Source organism: Phasianus colchicus, chromosome 5, assembly GCF_987193195.1.
Source record: "Phasianus colchicus chromosome 5, bPhaCol1.hap1.1, whole genome shotgun sequence".
In the NCBI taxonomy this organism is placed as follows: Eukaryota; Metazoa; Chordata; class Aves; order Galliformes; family Phasianidae; genus Phasianus; species Phasianus colchicus.
Window position 1 is genome coordinate 3,881,850 of NC_143440.1, and position 18,797 is coordinate 3,900,646.

The 18,797-nt window shown below is 37.0% G+C and overlaps 1 protein-coding gene across 4 annotated transcripts in view; it reads right to left on the bottom strand.

Moving 5' to 3' along the window:
* Positions 1–18,797, bottom strand: part of NELL1 (neural EGFL like 1) — a 283,549-nt gene that overhangs the window by 53,823 nt on the left and 210,929 nt on the right. For 3 of the 4 annotated variants that reach the window (XM_090140191.1, XM_031607324.2, XM_031607325.2), the window contains exon 15: positions 13,408–13,503. The exons of the other annotated variant lie outside the window; for it this stretch is intronic. In XM_090140191.1, coding sequence (XP_089996317.1) covers positions 13,408–13,503 — 96 coding nt within the window. The remainder of the gene's footprint in view (positions 1–13,407; positions 13,504–18,797) is intronic. 4 annotated transcript variants of the gene reach the window in all.

Genomic DNA, 18,797 nt, shown 5'->3' on the forward strand with positions numbered 1-18,797 from the left:
CAATTCTTAAACTTTATGCACATTCTTAAATAAATATATAAATAATCCGTAGCCTTACAAAATACTCCAGGATCTGCTTAAAATGTCAGATAATATTCTGAATGTTACTTAAGAGATGTTGTTATGAATGTATATTATCCCTTTATATTCCTTCTATTATTTCTTTTGAATTACTTTATTGCATTTTCAGACAGATTTTGCTACCTCACATTTCAGTGAACTGTACTTTCCATCACTACTAGATAATTGAAATCATTCTAAATACTCATATTGTAAGACAACTCAGTAAGGTAAAGACTGACAAAGAGTTTCATGACTCTGACAGCTAACCTAAGTTTTTATAATAACCTTTTTCATTAAATAGAAGAATGTAAGATTCTCAAACTGTTTAAGTGCAGATGAGGTTGGCATAAACCAAAACACTGAAAACAAGAAGGCTGTAATGTTCTAGTTTCCTAGACAAAAGTATTGGGTTTTACATTATGGTTCAGATATGGTCAAGCACCTCAGCCTAAATAATGCATTTGATTTGTTTCTGATATTCAAAAGAGGGAAAGAAAAAAAAAAAAAAGGATTATTTCATGGTTTGGTTGAATCCTTTTCTCTAAGTCTCAAAAATATTTTTCTTTCCGAGGAAAACAAACTTGTTGTTTCTTACAAAAGGCATAAAATGGAATTTGTTGGGTTTTTTTTTTTTTTTTTTTTTTCAGCTTTCATGTGCAAAAAAACCCTTCCTTCAGTTCTTTCCCAATTTATCCTAGAAACATTGCCTGATCCCTTTAAGTCCAGCAATTAATAGCAACCTGAAGAAGAATGAAATATGAAATCCATAAATGAGAATATAATATATATAAATTTCTTCAGCTAGATTGAATATTGTTTTCACAAAAAAATATCGAATGAAATGCAGTCAAGTGAGGTGTGTTACAGAATGAGCAGAATACCAATGTGGAAAGTATTACACTTCCCAATTTGCATGTTTCTTCCCTGGAAAAAAAATCTTCCAAACAGGCTATCATTAATTATTTTGAAGTACTCCAGCTCACTGATAAAAGCATTCAGCAAGTGGACTGATAGTTAATCAGTCTCATTTTGCTAGTTAGTTAACACCGAGTACAGAAACTGTTAGCAATACTATGACAAGCTAAAGCATCAACAAATAGACACCTTTCTGTAGTAACTGGACTAGTGGACTACCTACTCCTTGTGTAATTCAGAGCTTTATTCTTTTTACACTTGTAAACCCTGTATCATGGAGGGATCTGAAAAAATCTCCCACAGTGAAACCAGTCAGACACACTCTAGGATCAGAAATTCTGGTCATTATTGATCAGCTTCTGTATTCTCAGTGATCGACTGTCATCCAGCTATTCATGCAACTTTCTTTCATCTTATTTAGGAATGAACATATCTAATAAAGCCAACTGAGAAAAGGTAGTGAGACGATTGAAAAAAAAGTAATAAAAATCAAAGCTCTCTTTCAAAAGAACCATATGACTCAGTCATCTTAAAGGAGAGGCTATAGGAATAGCTAGGCATTATCACACTGTATCTGACTCAATAGCCTATGAATGATTAATGGGAGCACTGAGGGAGTTATTATTGCTATCAGCACACACATCTCACAAACTGCAGCAGCTCTCTCTATATACAAAGTTGGAGAAGAAACAAGATTTGAGACAAGAAGACGGAAGAAAATTTCTGGGGTGTGAATTAAATCTCTGCTTTCTCCACACAACCAGATACAAAAAAGAGAATTCTGCAATGGACATTATTAGGGTAATAAATAAAATAATTTAACGTGGGGAGTTGAAAGGGAGGCTTTAGCAGGCAAAGGAAAAGGCAGCTTCCATTAACTGCAGGATTTACAATCTGCCTCAGCTGTAACAGATGCAACACAAAAAGTCCTTGTGGCATGCAGAGGTTTGGTGTGTGTTTGTTTTTCTTTCTTTTGGAAAGAATTTATTTTGGACACACAGATAAGCTTTCCAGAGTTATGGTAGGTAAAAGAGGTAGCCAGGATGACTGCTGTAGAAAGTCACAGAATGAGCATTCATCAGAAAAACAAACACAAACAAACAAAAACTTGTCATATCACTAAACTTAACTTTTTGCAAGGGCCAAGCCAGTTCACAGATATTCTATATTCAGACAATGGTTAAAAGAAAAAGAAAAAAAAAAAAAAAAGGAACTACCAACTATCTTTCTAGAAAGTGTAAGCACAATTACTTTTAGCCAGAGAATTACCCGAAGTAATTTTCTTCCATACATAAATCATTACCCACAGTGTACTACCACCTGTGCTCCAAAGCACCAAATGGAAATCTAGGGGTCTACACAAAACATTTCTTAACTGAAATTCAATCTTCATAACTGGTCATATAAGCAAGTAAAATAAATGTACTGGCCACACCTTCTGATTGCTCAACAGCAGAACAATTTAAGTATTTTTTGAGTGCTTAAGAGAAGAAAGAACTCTCATAAAAGTTCTTCTGAGCCTGAAAACTTACATTGGAACTGTGAAAGAAAGGATCAACTGTTGTCAATCCTGGCTACTAATTAAAAAACAAATAAAAACAGAACAACCAAAATTGTCTTGGAAATTAGAACAATCTTCTTCATCTCCCTTAAAATGAGGAATATCTACTGCCAAAGTCATTGGTGGTTTGGCTGGTCAGTAGCTGAGTGGCTGCTGTAGGATAGGGGAATACATGGGATCCTAAGCAGAGTTTGGGTGTCTCTCCTCGTTTTGCAGCTCATCAAAGATGCTGACTGCCTACTAACAAGAAGATCCAGTAAAATCATAGACTATCCCTAGTCAAAAGGGACCCATAAAGATCACAGAGTTCAGTTCCAAGCATATGTGTGAGTGCTTTTACCTGTTCCTACTGAACTCTGCCATCCATGTGGGAGATATCACTACTTCTAGGACAATGCAGTAAGGACTGTGGATGAGCGTGCTCACATTCACAAGTCTATATGCTAGTACTCCACCTAAGAAAAAATCCCATTTAAAACAATGTAACTGCTATCAAAAGCTGAAAGAGCCTGCAGGCTATCACAAACACAGCCAGCTATGATGTTAAGGCATGGGCTGCCCCTCCATGCTAACCAGACAGCTATTTCAAACAAGTGATTTCTCTGACAGACATTGCTAAAGAATGGTTGAGTTGAAATAGGAAATAGGTTCAACTGTATCTTTAATGACCAGGAGTGTTTAGGGCTTTCATTTTATGTCTCACTCAAAAGATAAATGAGTCCCATTCCAAAGATTAGATTGCCAGCATATGGAGAATGTCTCTTCAGGAAAAAAAAAAAAAAAAAAATCAAATAAGAAACTGGATTTTACTCTTTCACATAAAAACCATGCCATTTATGTTTGCATCTGAAATGACTGATCTACTTAGTAGATATTACATGTTGAAAGAAATAAATCGGATGTTACGCTGGTTAAGTAGTAGAAAACTCCAGCTATTGAACTGAGCTGCTAGATCAGAGCTTCCATTTTCAAAAGCAAAAAAAAAAAAAAGAGACTGATGCATTGAGTAAGAACTCTATTTCTGCAAATGTGAAGGATTGAACAGATCTTTATCAGAGCATTATAAAAAGTTGGAAAATAACTTTGACACACAGCTTCTTGAGGTAGAGTATGTTATTTTACAGCTACCACAATCATAAAGGAACTAGCAAAGAAAACATTCAAGCAGAACAATCCACGTTATGTTTACGCTTTCACACATACATTAAGCACAGCATTTCTTCAGCATCTTGTATATTCTTTTTCTGTCACAGAAAAAAAAGCCTAGCAAAAGTAACAGGAATCTGCAATCAATTTGTGAGCTCTGAATCTAGACCAGACTTTAACGCCACTCTTTTCAGGAGATGTATTCATGGCCTTTCTTGCATCCAGTAGGTTTTACTCCATTGATTTTTTGGTAATTCACCATCCATAATATATAGGATTATCCAGGTGAAAATTCAGAGCTATCTTTGGATACATCATGCACTTTCTGAAGCAAAGTAGACATTTCACAATCAAACAAACTACAAACAATGAAAATGTTTCATCTGATGCAGAAAAAGCTCAGGGAGAGGAAAAACAAGGTTTCAAGCTTCCAGATCAGCAAAACCTATTTCTTTCCATGTCTGTATAAAGATGTGAGAACAATCTGAAAGAAGGACTTGTTTTTTCTTGGGTTCATACACTAATTTTAATTCGGCTACAAAGAATCACTACTTCTGTGGTGGGCTTTTCTTCACTGTAGTGGTGTGGGCAATATTGGTGGTGGATGGACAGTTGGGCTGGATGATCTTAAGAGGCCTTTTCCAATTTTAATGATTCTATGATTCTATAATAACTCAAATCTGAAATGCTGCTAGGAGAAAACCATTCAAAAAAGGTGTTACTCTTACAAAAATACTCAGAAAAACTGGAATTCAGCTTAATTATAAGTATCACAGAGGATACTTCAGTTAATAAAGATTACATTCTTCAGCAAGAGTTTAACTCATTCTCACCTCTATTCCTGGAGCACTATAATTGGATTAGCTATCCTCACTGCACAATCTACATAAGTCATCTAAGAGGGCGAGAGAACAATGTCCCTTTATTTGCTTTCCAAATATATGAGTGTGGATGTGATCTCTTCCTCTGTATGTCAAACAAGTGAAATCAAGCTGCAGCGGCTGTTTTTGTGAGGTTGAATTCCTACCCATATGGAAAAAGATCTTGCTGGTTACTCTGGTATCCTGGTAGCTGACTTGTTTTTCTGTTGTATCACTTCTAGCAGCTTCAAATGCCCTTCTTATACCATAGCTCTTCAAGAAAACAAACAAACAAATCAACCCACTGTAAATTAAAAAACAAAACAAAACAAAAAAACCACAAACCACAAGAAAGCTGAATTAAATTTCTAACACATCTACAACATCAGCATGTCGTTTTGCTCCATTTCTTCCATGTCACATTATTCCTTAAAGAAATAATGCTGATGGTTCTGATTACTGAGCTACATTTTCTCTCACTACACCTTGATTAACTTCTAAGAGATCACACGTGAAATACATTAGTATTCACTGCATTAAATTTGGCAGAAATGCAGCTCTATATGGTAAGCCTCTGAGCAGCACATTTTTCCTAAGACTGAGTGCTGTACCCAGCTTAAATAGAACCTTACTTGTAGACTAGCTAGTTTCATTTGTACCATAGATCAATGAGTTAAAGGTGGCACATTTATCATTTATAAATGCAACTAACACAGCTTGTTTCACTTAAAAAACCCAATCTAAATGTTCTTTTATTTCACTAAAGCAGTTTATTTTTCATTTCAAACAATTCAACTGCACCAGATCCTGATGCTTTAACACATGTGAAATTCTCCCTGAAGCCAAGAGGAAATGCCTTAAGAAACACAAGTACCTCTCTGAGTGAACTCAGAGCATCTCAAGTCATGCTTCTTGTTTATCAGCAAATTTCAATATTCACTGTTGAAAGGCCAAAGCAAGAAGGCCATCAGCAGTAAACAAACTCCACAGCCTCGGTCCAAGCAATGTTTTTGATCAAAATTTGGTTCTGTAGGCTGCAGAAAGTTCAGAGAGAACACAAAGCTTTTATTTAAAGCTCAGGAGTTTGCTACTGGTTAGTTTACCCGTCTCTTTCAAAACATTGTTTTCCTTTTGTACTGCATAATTAGAACTTATGGATGAATAATCACCTAACACTCGGTGTGTAGCAGCAGCTCAAAGAAAGAAAACAGGAATAAGCAAACCTCTCTTTATGCAGAGATTTCCAGGCACCAAACAGACCGAAAAGAGAAGCCCTAGCAATTTTTAGCTGCTCAGCTAGTACTGTCCACATTCCTCACAGCACGCTCTTCTCTCAGCTAGAAAAGACAGGCATCTCCTTTTTGCCTGCAAACATCGCTTTCATCTTCAGCACTGTGTTCTGCATGTTCTAGGAATGTTACAGAATCCAGCCACGTGGGCAACCCTCTATTTGCAAAAATCCCTTCAATCTGAGAAAAAGCACCTTATCCTTTTGACATATGCATTTCAGAACAGGAAAACAATTCTGAAAGACCTGGGACTGTTCAGCCTGGAGAAGAGAAGACTAAGGGAGGATCCCATCAATGCTTGTAAATATCTCATGAGTGGATGGAGCCAGGCCCTTTTCTGTGATGCCCAGCAACAAAACAAGGGGCAGTGGGCACAAACTGGAATACAGGAAGATCCATACAGAGATGAGGAAAAACTTGACTTTGAGGGTGACAGTTCACTAGGGCTGTGGACTTCCCTTCCATGAAGATATTCAAAACCCATCAGGAAACTTTCCTGTGTAATCCACCGTAGGGAACCTGCTTTAGCAGAGGGTTCTGGCCTGGATCATCTCCAGAGGTCCCTTCCAACCCCTATGAGTTGGTGATTCTGTGATTTTCTTCACAAATATATGCATGATGATGCCCAAGGAGCACCTCCAGCAGTTCTGTCAGCAGCACTGGGAGGCTCACTAAGAAGCAGGACACACAGTGCCCACAGTCCTGGGGAAACACAAAGAAAGACTCTCATTCTACTTGGAAGGTTCCCAAAGACTCATCAGCTCATCGCATGTGGCTAGTGAGATGGGAATGAAGCACACAGGGGCTCACTGATGAGTTCCAGGGAATGGTATTTGCAGAGGCACTCAAAGAAGTATAGGGCATGTAAGCATTCATGTGAACCATGCTCTTAGGCTCCTGCATTTTCTTAGACTTCACAAAGTTTATGCAGCCTTGTTCTGTGAAGGGCCTTTTAGAAGTCCAACTTCGCCGAAGTTTTCATGTAGAGCTTGTCAGAACCAGTCAGTATACTCTAAACTTTCTTTAATGAAAGCTGTTTTTCAGTTCTCATCACATCAAGAAGTTAAGTTGTCATGTAATTTCAACCAGTTCCATCCATAATGCTTTAAAGATAACATCTCTAATTTCAAGACAATTTCTAATAGCTTTTTAATAGACTGAATGCAAGTCGCTACCTTAGTCTAAAGGAGATGGCATAATTTTGTTGGGAGCTTTTCCTTCTGTTAATTGTTTCTTAATCACTGGAGATCTAGACAAGCCAAAACTTCTTTTTCTTCCCTTCTAAAAGTACATTCTGTCATTTTCTTCTTAGATTTTTTTACAATCTACACATCAGTAAGAAAGATGCAATGAAGGAGTCAAATCTATTGCTCCATTACAAAAGAAAGACACAAAGCCACTGACATCCTCAAGTTGTACCTATTCATTTCTTTAAATATCCCATGTATTTTCATTTCACTGATAATGTACTAAGGAAGAATGAAACCATCTATTTTTATAAGCTTTATAATAAGTTATATTCTCCATGATAAAGATGGTCTTTACAAGATATTAATTCAAGAACATCTAGAACTGGAGCTGGGACACAAAGAAAGATGGCCTGCCAAGACATTATTTAAAGGTATTTTTGTGAAAATGTAAAGCAAGAGAACAAAAATATTAAAATCTAGGCTTGGATTTTCTCTGCAGTGTAAAGTCTGATCAACAGAAATTACCTCTTGATTACACTGCACTGTATTAAATCAAATGCAAATTAGATGTCAACTTGCTAAATCTTGCCTTTTTCTTCTTTGAATAAAATTGCATCAGTAATACTTGACAGGTACAATTGGCATTTAGACACTGGTGGGGGGAGGAAAGTAGAATTTGAGAAGTTTCAAAGTGTGGAAACCTAAAATAGCATGCACTATCCCAACCAGAATCAGCAAAATAATATTACTCAATTCCTAAGTACAAGTTCTGTGGATCAAAGGAAACATAAAATAATTTTCTGTGACTTAAAAAAATAAAAAGATCTCTCTCACCAAGTCTGAAGACTATGAAAGAGAGATTTTATGACTACAGGCCATACAAGAAAATATTAGAATATTAGAGCCATTTTTTAGCTGGAATGTCAAGATATCATCTCAGAACAGTAGAGATTAATATAGCGGTTATTGCTTTCATCAAAAGCAAAAGAAGTGTATATACCCAGACAGCTGAACATAACAAAAACTACACAGCAACAAAAATATCCCTTACAAAACAACAACAAAACAGATCTGGTGACTGGTTAATATTTCTCCTGGCCTTTAAACCTCAGTGTTTACAGAGTATGAGGCAGTGAAAGCACTATAGAGGACAGCCCAGTCTCCTCATGCTAAGGGGATAAACGGTCTTCTTGATCTGGGAGTCTTCACTTTTCTTGGCTTAGTTTGGCACTGTGAAAAAGAACAAACAACTTTTTGCTTCTACTGAGAATTATTTGTTGATTTTCAGACAGATGTCCCCTTGATCCTCGGAGGCCATCTTAATCAGATTTTTCTAGTAGATATTCTTTCATCTATTCCCTGATATCTTTACAAATGACAGCTTTGTTTCTTCTATCACATTAAGATATCACCTCTTGCCATTTTGCAATAAGTACCACTGGGATAAATGCTGTGAACAGCTTTGCAACAAGTGAAGCAGGGTAACCTCAGCCACCTGGAGCATCTGCCTTCTCTGGATCTGTCACACCCTCAGGAGTGTTGTATCAACCACAACCACTATTTTCTGTAATAAGTGAAGCACTGCTCACTTCAGCCCTTCTGTACTGCACTTTATTATCTTTGCTTCACCTTGAAATGAGAGGCTTTAGAAAGAATCTAATGTAAAGCCTTATGCCCGCAGCAGCACAGCTGGTTTGTTTCCCAAAATAAACCTTGCTTCATATTCTACAAAATATCTTTGGATAGAGACAGGTAGGGAGTTTTGAATTTTATCTTACTGTACTCACTGAAAATCTCTTCCTCAGTTTTGATTTGAGTTTTTGTTTGCTTATATTTTAAAACTAGGTTCCTCACCTGAAATGTCTGTGATAGTTACATGCCCAAGGTTGATCCAGCTCAGGAATCAAACACAGCACATGGAAATAGAATTCTCACATTTCTTTCTACCTTCAGGGTCCAAAGGAATACAGACCGCAGGGAGTTTTACCCAAAGGACTGGAGAAAACAGTACATTCCAAAAGAAGCAATTTAAGTACACAAAGCAGCATGCAGTTGCACAGACAGCAAACAACTCTAGATACTGCAAATAAAATAAACCAAGTAAAGGCCTCCTCATTTTCCCGAGAAATACACAACTTATCCAACTTGAAGGTATAAGCATAGCAACATTTCATCACCCGCCTGTGAAAGCTATAACTGCACTGAAGAGTCTCATCATAACTAATACAGTTATATAATTATTAGGATTCAGAGCACATTTGTCAGCCGTGGCCCATACTGAAAAATGACCTCTCACTTCAATACCAGACAATCTTTTGCACGCACAGTCCAAAGTCACACACAGAAGTATAACCTCAGTAATAATCACATCCTGATGCTTCTCTGCCATGCCTTACCCTTGCTTCTCACTGTTTACAATCAGCAGGTAATTTCTGGATGCCATTCACCCATTCTATGAGAAAAATGGTCCCTTTCGCTTTACACACACACACAAAAAAAGCATTTACCTCTCTAAACTCCAGCTAACACATAATCCTTCTAACATGTCAGAATCTTATTTCCCATTCAATATGCACCAACTCAGACAACACCTTTCATGAGAGACTGGAGCAAAGATTTGGTGCAATTGTCTTGAATCCCTTTTGGACATGATGCTCCACCACTGCCAAAACCTACAGGAAAAATACTGCCCTTTACGTGACTTGCCCCTAGCTGCGAATCTATTGCTTTAAACACTTTTGCTATTTCCTTCTCATTTCCCAAATTCATAATCTGTGCAGAAGATACTGTAAATAGGTAGCTTATATTTTATAAGAATTAGATTGGGACTCACTGGAATGATTGCCAGGACTGCGTGTTGGAGCATGGTGTATCTAGCCCAGGATGACCACCTACTTTTCCATGGCAGTTCTTCTCCTGAGTTGCTGTACTGGACACTCACGCTAAACTTGCAGTGCAATTCCAATTACCTGAAATTTCTGCCACTGCTGGTCACCATCCTGGAGCTATATAGAAGTCAGTCTGTTTTTCCTAGGGTTACCCACAACACTCCTCCACATGCCTGAAGGTGTTCATGGAATACCTGCAGCATACTGTCATTTCTAAGTGCTCACTCATCTGTTTACTCCTGCTATGGATACCTCCCCACATTGTGCTGCCTATCTCACTCTCAGTGCTTTACCAGTGACAGTAGTGACTAGCATTCCACTAATAACTGAACAATGGCAAAGCCTGTCTCCAAAACCAACAAGGCTACTCAACTATTCTGCAGCTCGCATATTGAGACAGAATATATCATGGAACAACGTTGTGGTCTGTTAGTTTTTGGGGTTTTGTTTGTTTGTTTGTTTTGACGCTGCAAAAACATGAGATGGAGAAAACATCACTGGATGGAAGATTGGGGCATTTGACTCCATACTGCCAACAACTCTCAGAGTACTGTGCCTGCACTCCTCTCTGCACAGCAAAATGTCTCTGAGAAGACTTTAACAGAGATCCCTGCCAGGAGCACACCTGGGCTTCAGCCAACAGCATTACATACAGTTAAGGATGCACATCTCCAGCTCAGATGTCAGACACGTACATACTGGAATCGCACAGCAAAGTCAGCAAAAATTCTAACATCAAAACTTTCCAGCATAGGCATCCCAACTGTGTTGAATATCACAAATGGTAACGATCACATTGCTCAGTTATTTCAGCCATGGCCAGCTAAACAAAGCAGGCAAACAAAAAGCTTAATCAGAAAATAGAATCAGATCCTAAATAGAAAATGACAAGAGCTCTGTAAAAAGAATCAAGCTCACACTTACAGAAAACAAAGCATTATAAGGAATGGATGAAAAGAGATACTTGACAGAATCTCTGGATACCAATCTGCAGTTCACACTGGATGCAAAAAGGAAAGGCAGCCCCACAACTGTCTTATGGTAATTCCTCATTTCAGGTAAAGCCAGCTGGCAATAGCTAAATCTTCTTAGCAGCACAATGAATTATGTATTTGTACATACACCTTAAATGTATATTTTAATTTCACCTTTTCGACTGAGTAAGTTACCAGCATATATTTCCCACTTCTCAAGTATCTCTGAATTTTTAATTAACCTGATATCATTTCCACCAGGCAGACAAAACCAATGAGCAACACATGATTCATATTCAGAAGTAAATGCACCTGCTTTTCAATGACCTTTTTAACTGATGGTTCATTTTACCCTCTCCATGATGTTAAAGCCAATTTGAGTCATACAGTTTTGAGCCATTGAGGAGTCCTTTCTGTTCACAAATAACATAAGAGGGATTGCTGTGTGGTTGGCTTGAAGGGCATATTTAAATGCAGCATGGCAAATAGAATGCATTACAAAAACACATCATTTTACTTCAGACATGCATCAGCTCACCATCAGCATTAGACAAGATTTTACCAGGAACGTTTAAGCTTTAAATTAAATTGATGCCCCACCCTTTCACAGTCTGCAGACTATGTCAATGAAGGAATGCTATCATACGTTAACAATAACAACGTGTTTATTTCTAAGATTTAAGAAGGAAGAAAACATGGCAAATTTCAGTGAGACTATGGAGGAAGTCTTCACTGAACTACCTCCTATTCCTGACACCACTATACCTTACAGGAGTCAGCAGGTAAGCAAAGGGGCCTGCTTCAAAGATGGTTCATCACCTATCTACTCCCAACATACAGTTTGCTTTGTTTTCTCAGGGTGTGTGCCTTCTGATGGCTGAAGCTGTTACCACAGAAATGTGACATTCACCTAGCCATTGCAATATGAATATGGCATAAGGTATATCTGCTAAAGGTTTCAAACATGCTGATCCAACTAAATCGTGACAACTTCTCACATCCAAAACTTCATTTGCTTTCAAATCAGCTTTCAGGTTGGATTTCTCAATGTTATCATCATTTGCTTGAGCAGTAGAATCCTGATAAATCCTATACATCTCCAAAGAACAAAAAACATTCCTTCTGGTTTCAGACTTCTAGATTTCATACACAGAAGCTAGCTCCTTCTGATATACACCTCTAAATTTACAGATATACCAAGGGTACTGTGCCTACTGTGTTTCCTTCACTTGGTGTGCTAACTCCCATTTTACATCAAAACAATACAAAAGCATGAAAAACATAACCTTCAATTGCAGTTATGTCATCCATTTGTCAATTTTAAACCATCACTTCATCAATTTAAAGACTGTATTCTGGTTAAGAAAGTCCCTTTACAGCCATAAGGAAAAAAAAAGATGCTTTTAAGATTCACAGATGAAAGAACGGTAGGCAGCTGAGCTGAAAGCTGCCCTAAAGCCACTGGCTGCCTGGATCAGCAGAGAACCCTTGGACAATGCAGACACTGGTTGTATAGGGCCATTTTCACATAGATAGGACACATACCAGCTATCCAGCATCACTCTGCTTGTACTATATCCTCTGAATAACAGACATTTTGGAAAGAAATGAACAAACAACACATCAGAGAAGGTAACTAGCAGGATTAGAGTGGACTTCTGAAGAAGGTTTTACTCATATTGCTTGAGCAGGAATGCTGTCTTACTGCTGAATGTCAGCAGCTTGGGAGCTTTGTTCTGTTTAAAACAAATAATCGAAAGGGCATAGGCAAGAGAAAGCAGGATTCAAATTAAATCAAGATGATGAAAATATTAACAGCCTATTTCATTCACAAATCATTAAAAAAAAATCTGACAAATAAAAACTATGGGATTTTAGTATTCAACCATTTAAGTACATCCATAAAAGCTTTAGGAGTTTTCAGAAGCTACTCAAAGCAAATTTGTTGACAATTGGCTTTAAATTACTCTCTATTATACCAGAACAGCCGAGATTTAAACAGACACTTATACGCTAATTATTTAATTATTGGACAAGCTCTGGGTAAAAAGTGGTTCCAGTCAAAAACTGGCTTTTTAATAGTCATTTCTAGTTTGGTGTGTGTTTCATACCAAAAAAAAAAAAAAAAAAAAAAAAAAATTATTAAGAATTCCAGTGAAAAGCAAGTATCCAAATTCCGATCTACTATGCCAACAGATTCAGAAAAAGCAGGTGAATCTGAGCTTGCATTACAGAAATAGGTGTAATATATGTTTTCTCACTTACCATATTCTGTAATTAATTAAAAGTGTCCACTGAAAGCCAAAACCAATACATCCCTGATCACTTAAAATTTCCCTTGTTTAATAGAAGACTTACAATATATAGTTTTTCAGTAAGAGAAAAGCAGCTGTGGAAGAATCAAAATACATATCTTCACTGAAAAGAAAACATCAATCAGAATGAATTGAAAGCAATACAATGGAAAGCAGCATGTCTTATTCCTCATTACCAAAGAAACTGAGTTTGAGCAAAACTTTACCTTTCTCACAATGATTTCCTGTGAATCCAGAAGGACAGACACATTTGTTAGGGGCTACACAAGTTCCACCATATCTGCATCCTTCTTCACAGAATGCTGAAAAATTAAAGGAATATGTGATGCTATTTAACATTTTTTCAAATGTATAATGCATTTGCAAGCTACTAACAAAAACATCCTAATTCTAAACAGAATTAAAAGTATTAAAATTCAATCCAATTGCAACCATAAGGAGAAATAAGTCATTTAAATGATATAAGGAAAAATTCAGATTACACCGTTGGCAAACCACCAATAAAAGATTAATAACCATCTGGAAGAGGAGAGGGAAAAATATGGCATACAATTTTAATGGGGCTGATCTTTCAATTATACCCAATATAAGTAGTACAATTTCAATGCTCAGGTGATCCACAGAGAACAGGCTGGTCAGATGTTGTTAACTGCTTGTTTCTCACTTCCAATCAATGCATTTTATTGAAAGGTCCATAAACATAGTATTTTCCTTCTGTTTTATTTGTAAGTACACTCACAAATTACAAACCTTCAATTAGCGCACATTTTGTGGAATAAAAAAGTGAATTAAGAGGAGGCTTGTGACTGAAAAAAGAAGGTGTCAAGCACAGGAGAATGCCTCTATTGAAGTGTGATTCTTGACAGAAACTCACAAGTACTTCACAATTGTACATGTCAGATAACTAGGATTTGAAACAAATGATGAATCTCACAGCTTTTCTATCACTGTGATATTTCTCAGTTGCACATGTTTGGCAGGAAGTCCTTTTTGCACCCACTAACTGTGCAATTCAATGATACTTTTTATTCTTCCCTTTTGTTGAGTCTCTTTTTTTTGAAAATTAGTGGGCAGGTAGGATAAAGGAGAAGGAAAGGAGTACAATAAATAACAGTCATACTTGCATTACATTAGGTCATATAGTCATATAGGTCATGCCTATATTAGGTATATTATACCTATAATATACCTGTAATAGGTATATGCCCATGGTACGTTGTAGTGGCTGATGTATTTAGCTGTAGATATGTGAACTGTGCTGTATGGAAGCAATGCTGAGAAACAGGCCTATTAAAAGGTACATTTATTAAATGTATCTCAATATGTGAATTTTTATAAAATTAATTTTGTGGTAAAATTAATTTTGTGATATATTATTGTTACTTTACTGAAAAGTTAATTTTGGTGTGGATCAGGAAATAGTATTTAATATATGTCAGTTTTACTAGGGAAAGTGACTTTTGTATCTCTTCACAGTCAAGTAATTTTCCTTTAAATTTGCAGGATGATTACTTGCTTTTATTTGTACTTTTCTTTTAATAAAAATGTGAATGATTATAATAGAGATTTTCACTATATATTGTATAATATATAATAATTACTGTCTTATGCTTGGAAGTAAGAATAAGAGCTCTCTCAAAACAAGAGTTACACAGTGCAGTACCTGCACTGGAGCACAGTGAAGTATTGAACTGTACTACCATACAAACAGGACACCAAAGGTAACCTTCCTTAGCTTTTTGGGATAATAGATTGGAACCCCAAAGCCAAACTGAGTCTTATAAGTAGAGTGCTAAAGAGAGGCTACAATTTTCAGTGCTAAGCATTTGAAGCTGTGTTGCTTTCATCCTGACTGTCTTATGCATTAGTGTCTAGATTGAGGAAAGAAGAAATAGAACAACAACAAAAAAAAACAAAACAACAAAACAAAACAAAAGTTTCATGCCTTCCTCTAAAAAAAAAACAGCATTAAATTATTCTTTTTCTTCGTGGGGATGTCCATAATACCCTCAACTGGGAATGGAGATAATTGTATTTATCTGGACAGGCCCGTCCTCCATAAATAAGTTGCCTGTGGGCGTGCAACTTGAGCATGTGCAGTACATGGTGCCAAGTCTGTGGGTGTATTCCTGCTGCTTTTTTTGTGGAGCTGTAATGTAAAAATTTCTTGTCCCTGCAACGTTTCACCAAAATGGCAAATTGAGCAGATTCATCATTTTGATTGCTTTGTACTTGACAAATCTATCAAGGAGGAAATACTTCAAAAATCCAGCTCCTCTGCAGAGAAATTTTATCTATTTAGGAAAGATCTTTATATGATAAAGGCTTTGACTATGGAGGAAGAAATCCATTAGCATTACAGAGAGTGATGTTCACTTGGGCAGAAGTCTCTTGACGTTAGTAGATTCTGTTTCCTTTACGTACAGAATACGACTTTACAACAAAGGTTTACTGTTACTGTCTTTACTGTAATGGCATCTTCTTTTAATTTTCCTCACAAAACCTTTATTGCAAATTCAGTAACCATATTCCTTTTCAACAAGATTTCCAGACTGAAAATAATTTCAGTGGCAATATCTATTTGTGGGAATACATTAGAAGAATGATTGAACTGTGATTTATTTTCTTTGCATTAACTTTTTCCGAGCAGGAGGGAGACTACAGCCAAGGTTTGTAATTGGTAGCTCTGAGGTACTATTGGAGCTTTTTCCAGCCATAATAGAGTTTTGATATTGGAGGGTCTAAACTACAGTGCAAGTCATAGATCTCCCAGCCCCTAAGATGTATGACAAACCATAAGCACCAAAGCAGGTAGTTTTATGAGAGCATGGACACTCCAGTTGATTTACTGTTCAGTCACAGCTGCTCCCTGTTGGGTCCTCTGTTCCGTGAGTAAGGAGTAAGTACAGAAGTGATGTAAAGATTTTCCTTAATTGATCCCTCCTACTGAGAGTACAAAGGAAAGACATCATTGCTGGGAAATAATTAATTTTGATAAAATATTCTAAAAGTTTTCAGTCAGAGGCAGAAATCTGTTAGAGAAGAAAGTTCAAATGAGTGAAGCTGGTAAAATTACAAGCAGTTGAAATTGGATTTTGAGCATTCTTAACATTCAGAGCTGTGCTATCAGCACTGCCTGAGCTCTTATTTCTGACAGTTAAGAAAAGTAGCCTTCAGACAAACATACTGATTTTGTAACTGTGTTCACAGATTTGTGGTTTTGATGTTCTCTCTTCCTGCAGACCTACAATACAGGAATTAGAGGGTTTGTAGAAGAGTCATTTGAGGAACAGCAGGGTAATTGTGGACGTCTTCCTTGGCATTTCCTTTTCTAGCATAAGAAGAAAGAAACAATCTCCTCCCCCAAAGCCACCAAAGCCTGAGCAACCAAAACAAGCCATTCAGAGCAGCTGGTCTAGATTGCAGGGACCTTTTCAGCTTCTACAGAAATTGAAAAGAAGCATTAAATTCTTTCGTTCTTCAATCACTGCCCAACTTCTTCCACAGTTGCATCCTCATTCTGACATCCCTGTGACAGGCTACTGTCTGGGTGACTCCTCCATACTGGGCAGTACAGGAACTTGTAACTGTGATCCCTATCGCTTTTTGTTTGTTGTATATTTTTGTGTTGCTTTTTTTTTTTTTTTTTTTTTTAATAAGATGAAATTACTGCATTATATGGTACGTAAAGGAGAGATGAATTTCAAAAGGCTTAACAAGAGCTCTGTCATGTTTGCGTATACACACAGGAGGTGTGCTTGGGGATTGGTAAGCAGGAGGGATCAGGACTCATGGCAGCCATCCCAATTTCTCTCCCAGATGTCAACATCATGCCTAGCAGCGCCTGCAGGTGTCAAGACTCCTCTGCTGCAGATGGAACATAAGTTTATGCACTTAAAAGATCTCCAATCCCATCTCAGAAACCCAGAAACCTTTTTCTCCTATTTATTTTAAAAGCAAACAGAACAAAACGCAAGCACACTGTGCATGCCTCAGGATAGATGTGTTGTAGGAAGCAAACATTGCACTGTGTTGGTTATGGTGGCAAAGTGTGAGTGCTCTTACTCAAGCCCCATCAATAAATGCATCTCTCTTCAGCTCTGATGACTTCCACTGAACATGTGTGATTGTTATAGATTGCTTTTTGTTTTTTTTTTTATGAACTTTATTACTTCTATTTTAAGAAGCTTGTTCTTTCACTGCACATATGTGATTGTTGTAGAAAATATATATATATATTTAAAATTCTTTATTACTTTATTTGAGAACTTGGTATAGTTCTTTCCCTGTTCAATGTGGTACATATTGTGAAGAAACTATTCACTTTTTTTTCAGTAAGGCTGATATTTTTTCTTTCTTTGCCCTTTATGTCTGCTTTGCCACAAGCTCCAATTCTTTTGTTGTTGTGCAGAAACTTATCACTAATTCAATCTCTGCTTCCTCTTGTTTTCAAATAATAAAAAATAAAGTAGATGAATTTAACTGGAACCTTTTCTGAGTATGCTGAGACTAGAAGTGAGCAAACTCTCTCAACAGCTACAGCAGGCACCTTTTACATCTCATCATGTTTTTCATGTTTTCTTTCACACTACTAATTTCAGCTTTCTGCAAAATCGTACTTTTCTACAAGTATTTAATGAGAAAGAATCACTAAGTGCTGTTCCTAAACCTTATTTCTCTTTTAAGTGGTTTCAAAATGGATATATTTCAGCAGATTCACATGTGGAGTGTGTGTGTCTATGAGTAGGAAGTGTTACTGGACAAGAAGAGTGCTTTCTCCACACCATTGCCTTGTGCCAGTCATAGGAGAGCTTATGTTCCCCTCTTGCCATCTTCTCTAAATCACATCAGTGTTTCTCTCCCCATGTTATCCTCCACGAAACAGTATGATGTGCTACAGGTTATATTAGAGTATATCGATCTCTGAGTTCCAGGAAGATAAGATGATGTGCTCTTTTGCCTCTAAGCAGTTAAAAATTGCAAAAGATGCTTCCTAGTCCTCAGTACTGTCCTCTCTTAATTTTTCTTTTAAGTGCAATGGAAAATAAATCTGAAACATTTATTCTGTTATCTAGCACTTTAGGCTTTTCATAGCATTTGTAACATCTTTTTGCCAACACTCCATCTGTGATTTTAGCTTGCAGAAAACACTTTTCAATTATGTTATTAGCTGTTATTCTGTTATAAATACAGAGAGCTACTGTTTAAATATTAATTGCAACTTCCCTCCTAAGTGCAGGTAAGCTCACTGATTAATTTGTGAAGTTCAATACCTATCTAGGAGATGGTGAAGACTGTGTTTGTGGGTTCAGGGCCCACATTTAGCCTTAACCACGTTTTTGTTGGAGTGAGCAGTGCCAAACTGATCATGTCCTGATGCTTGCAAATTCCTTTCCTCTTACCTCAGTTCCCCTCCATTAAAATAGAAGCACCTAATTTATTTAGGGTCTCTTCTGTTCCGCTTGAGCATGAGCAAATATTTGAACTCACAAGTAACTGTGCAGAATGGATAGTCCTCACTTTCTCTTCATCTCCACAGCACCAAGAAGTAACAAGGACCAATGTTCTAAGAGCATCTGTACAATTTGTTTACTAA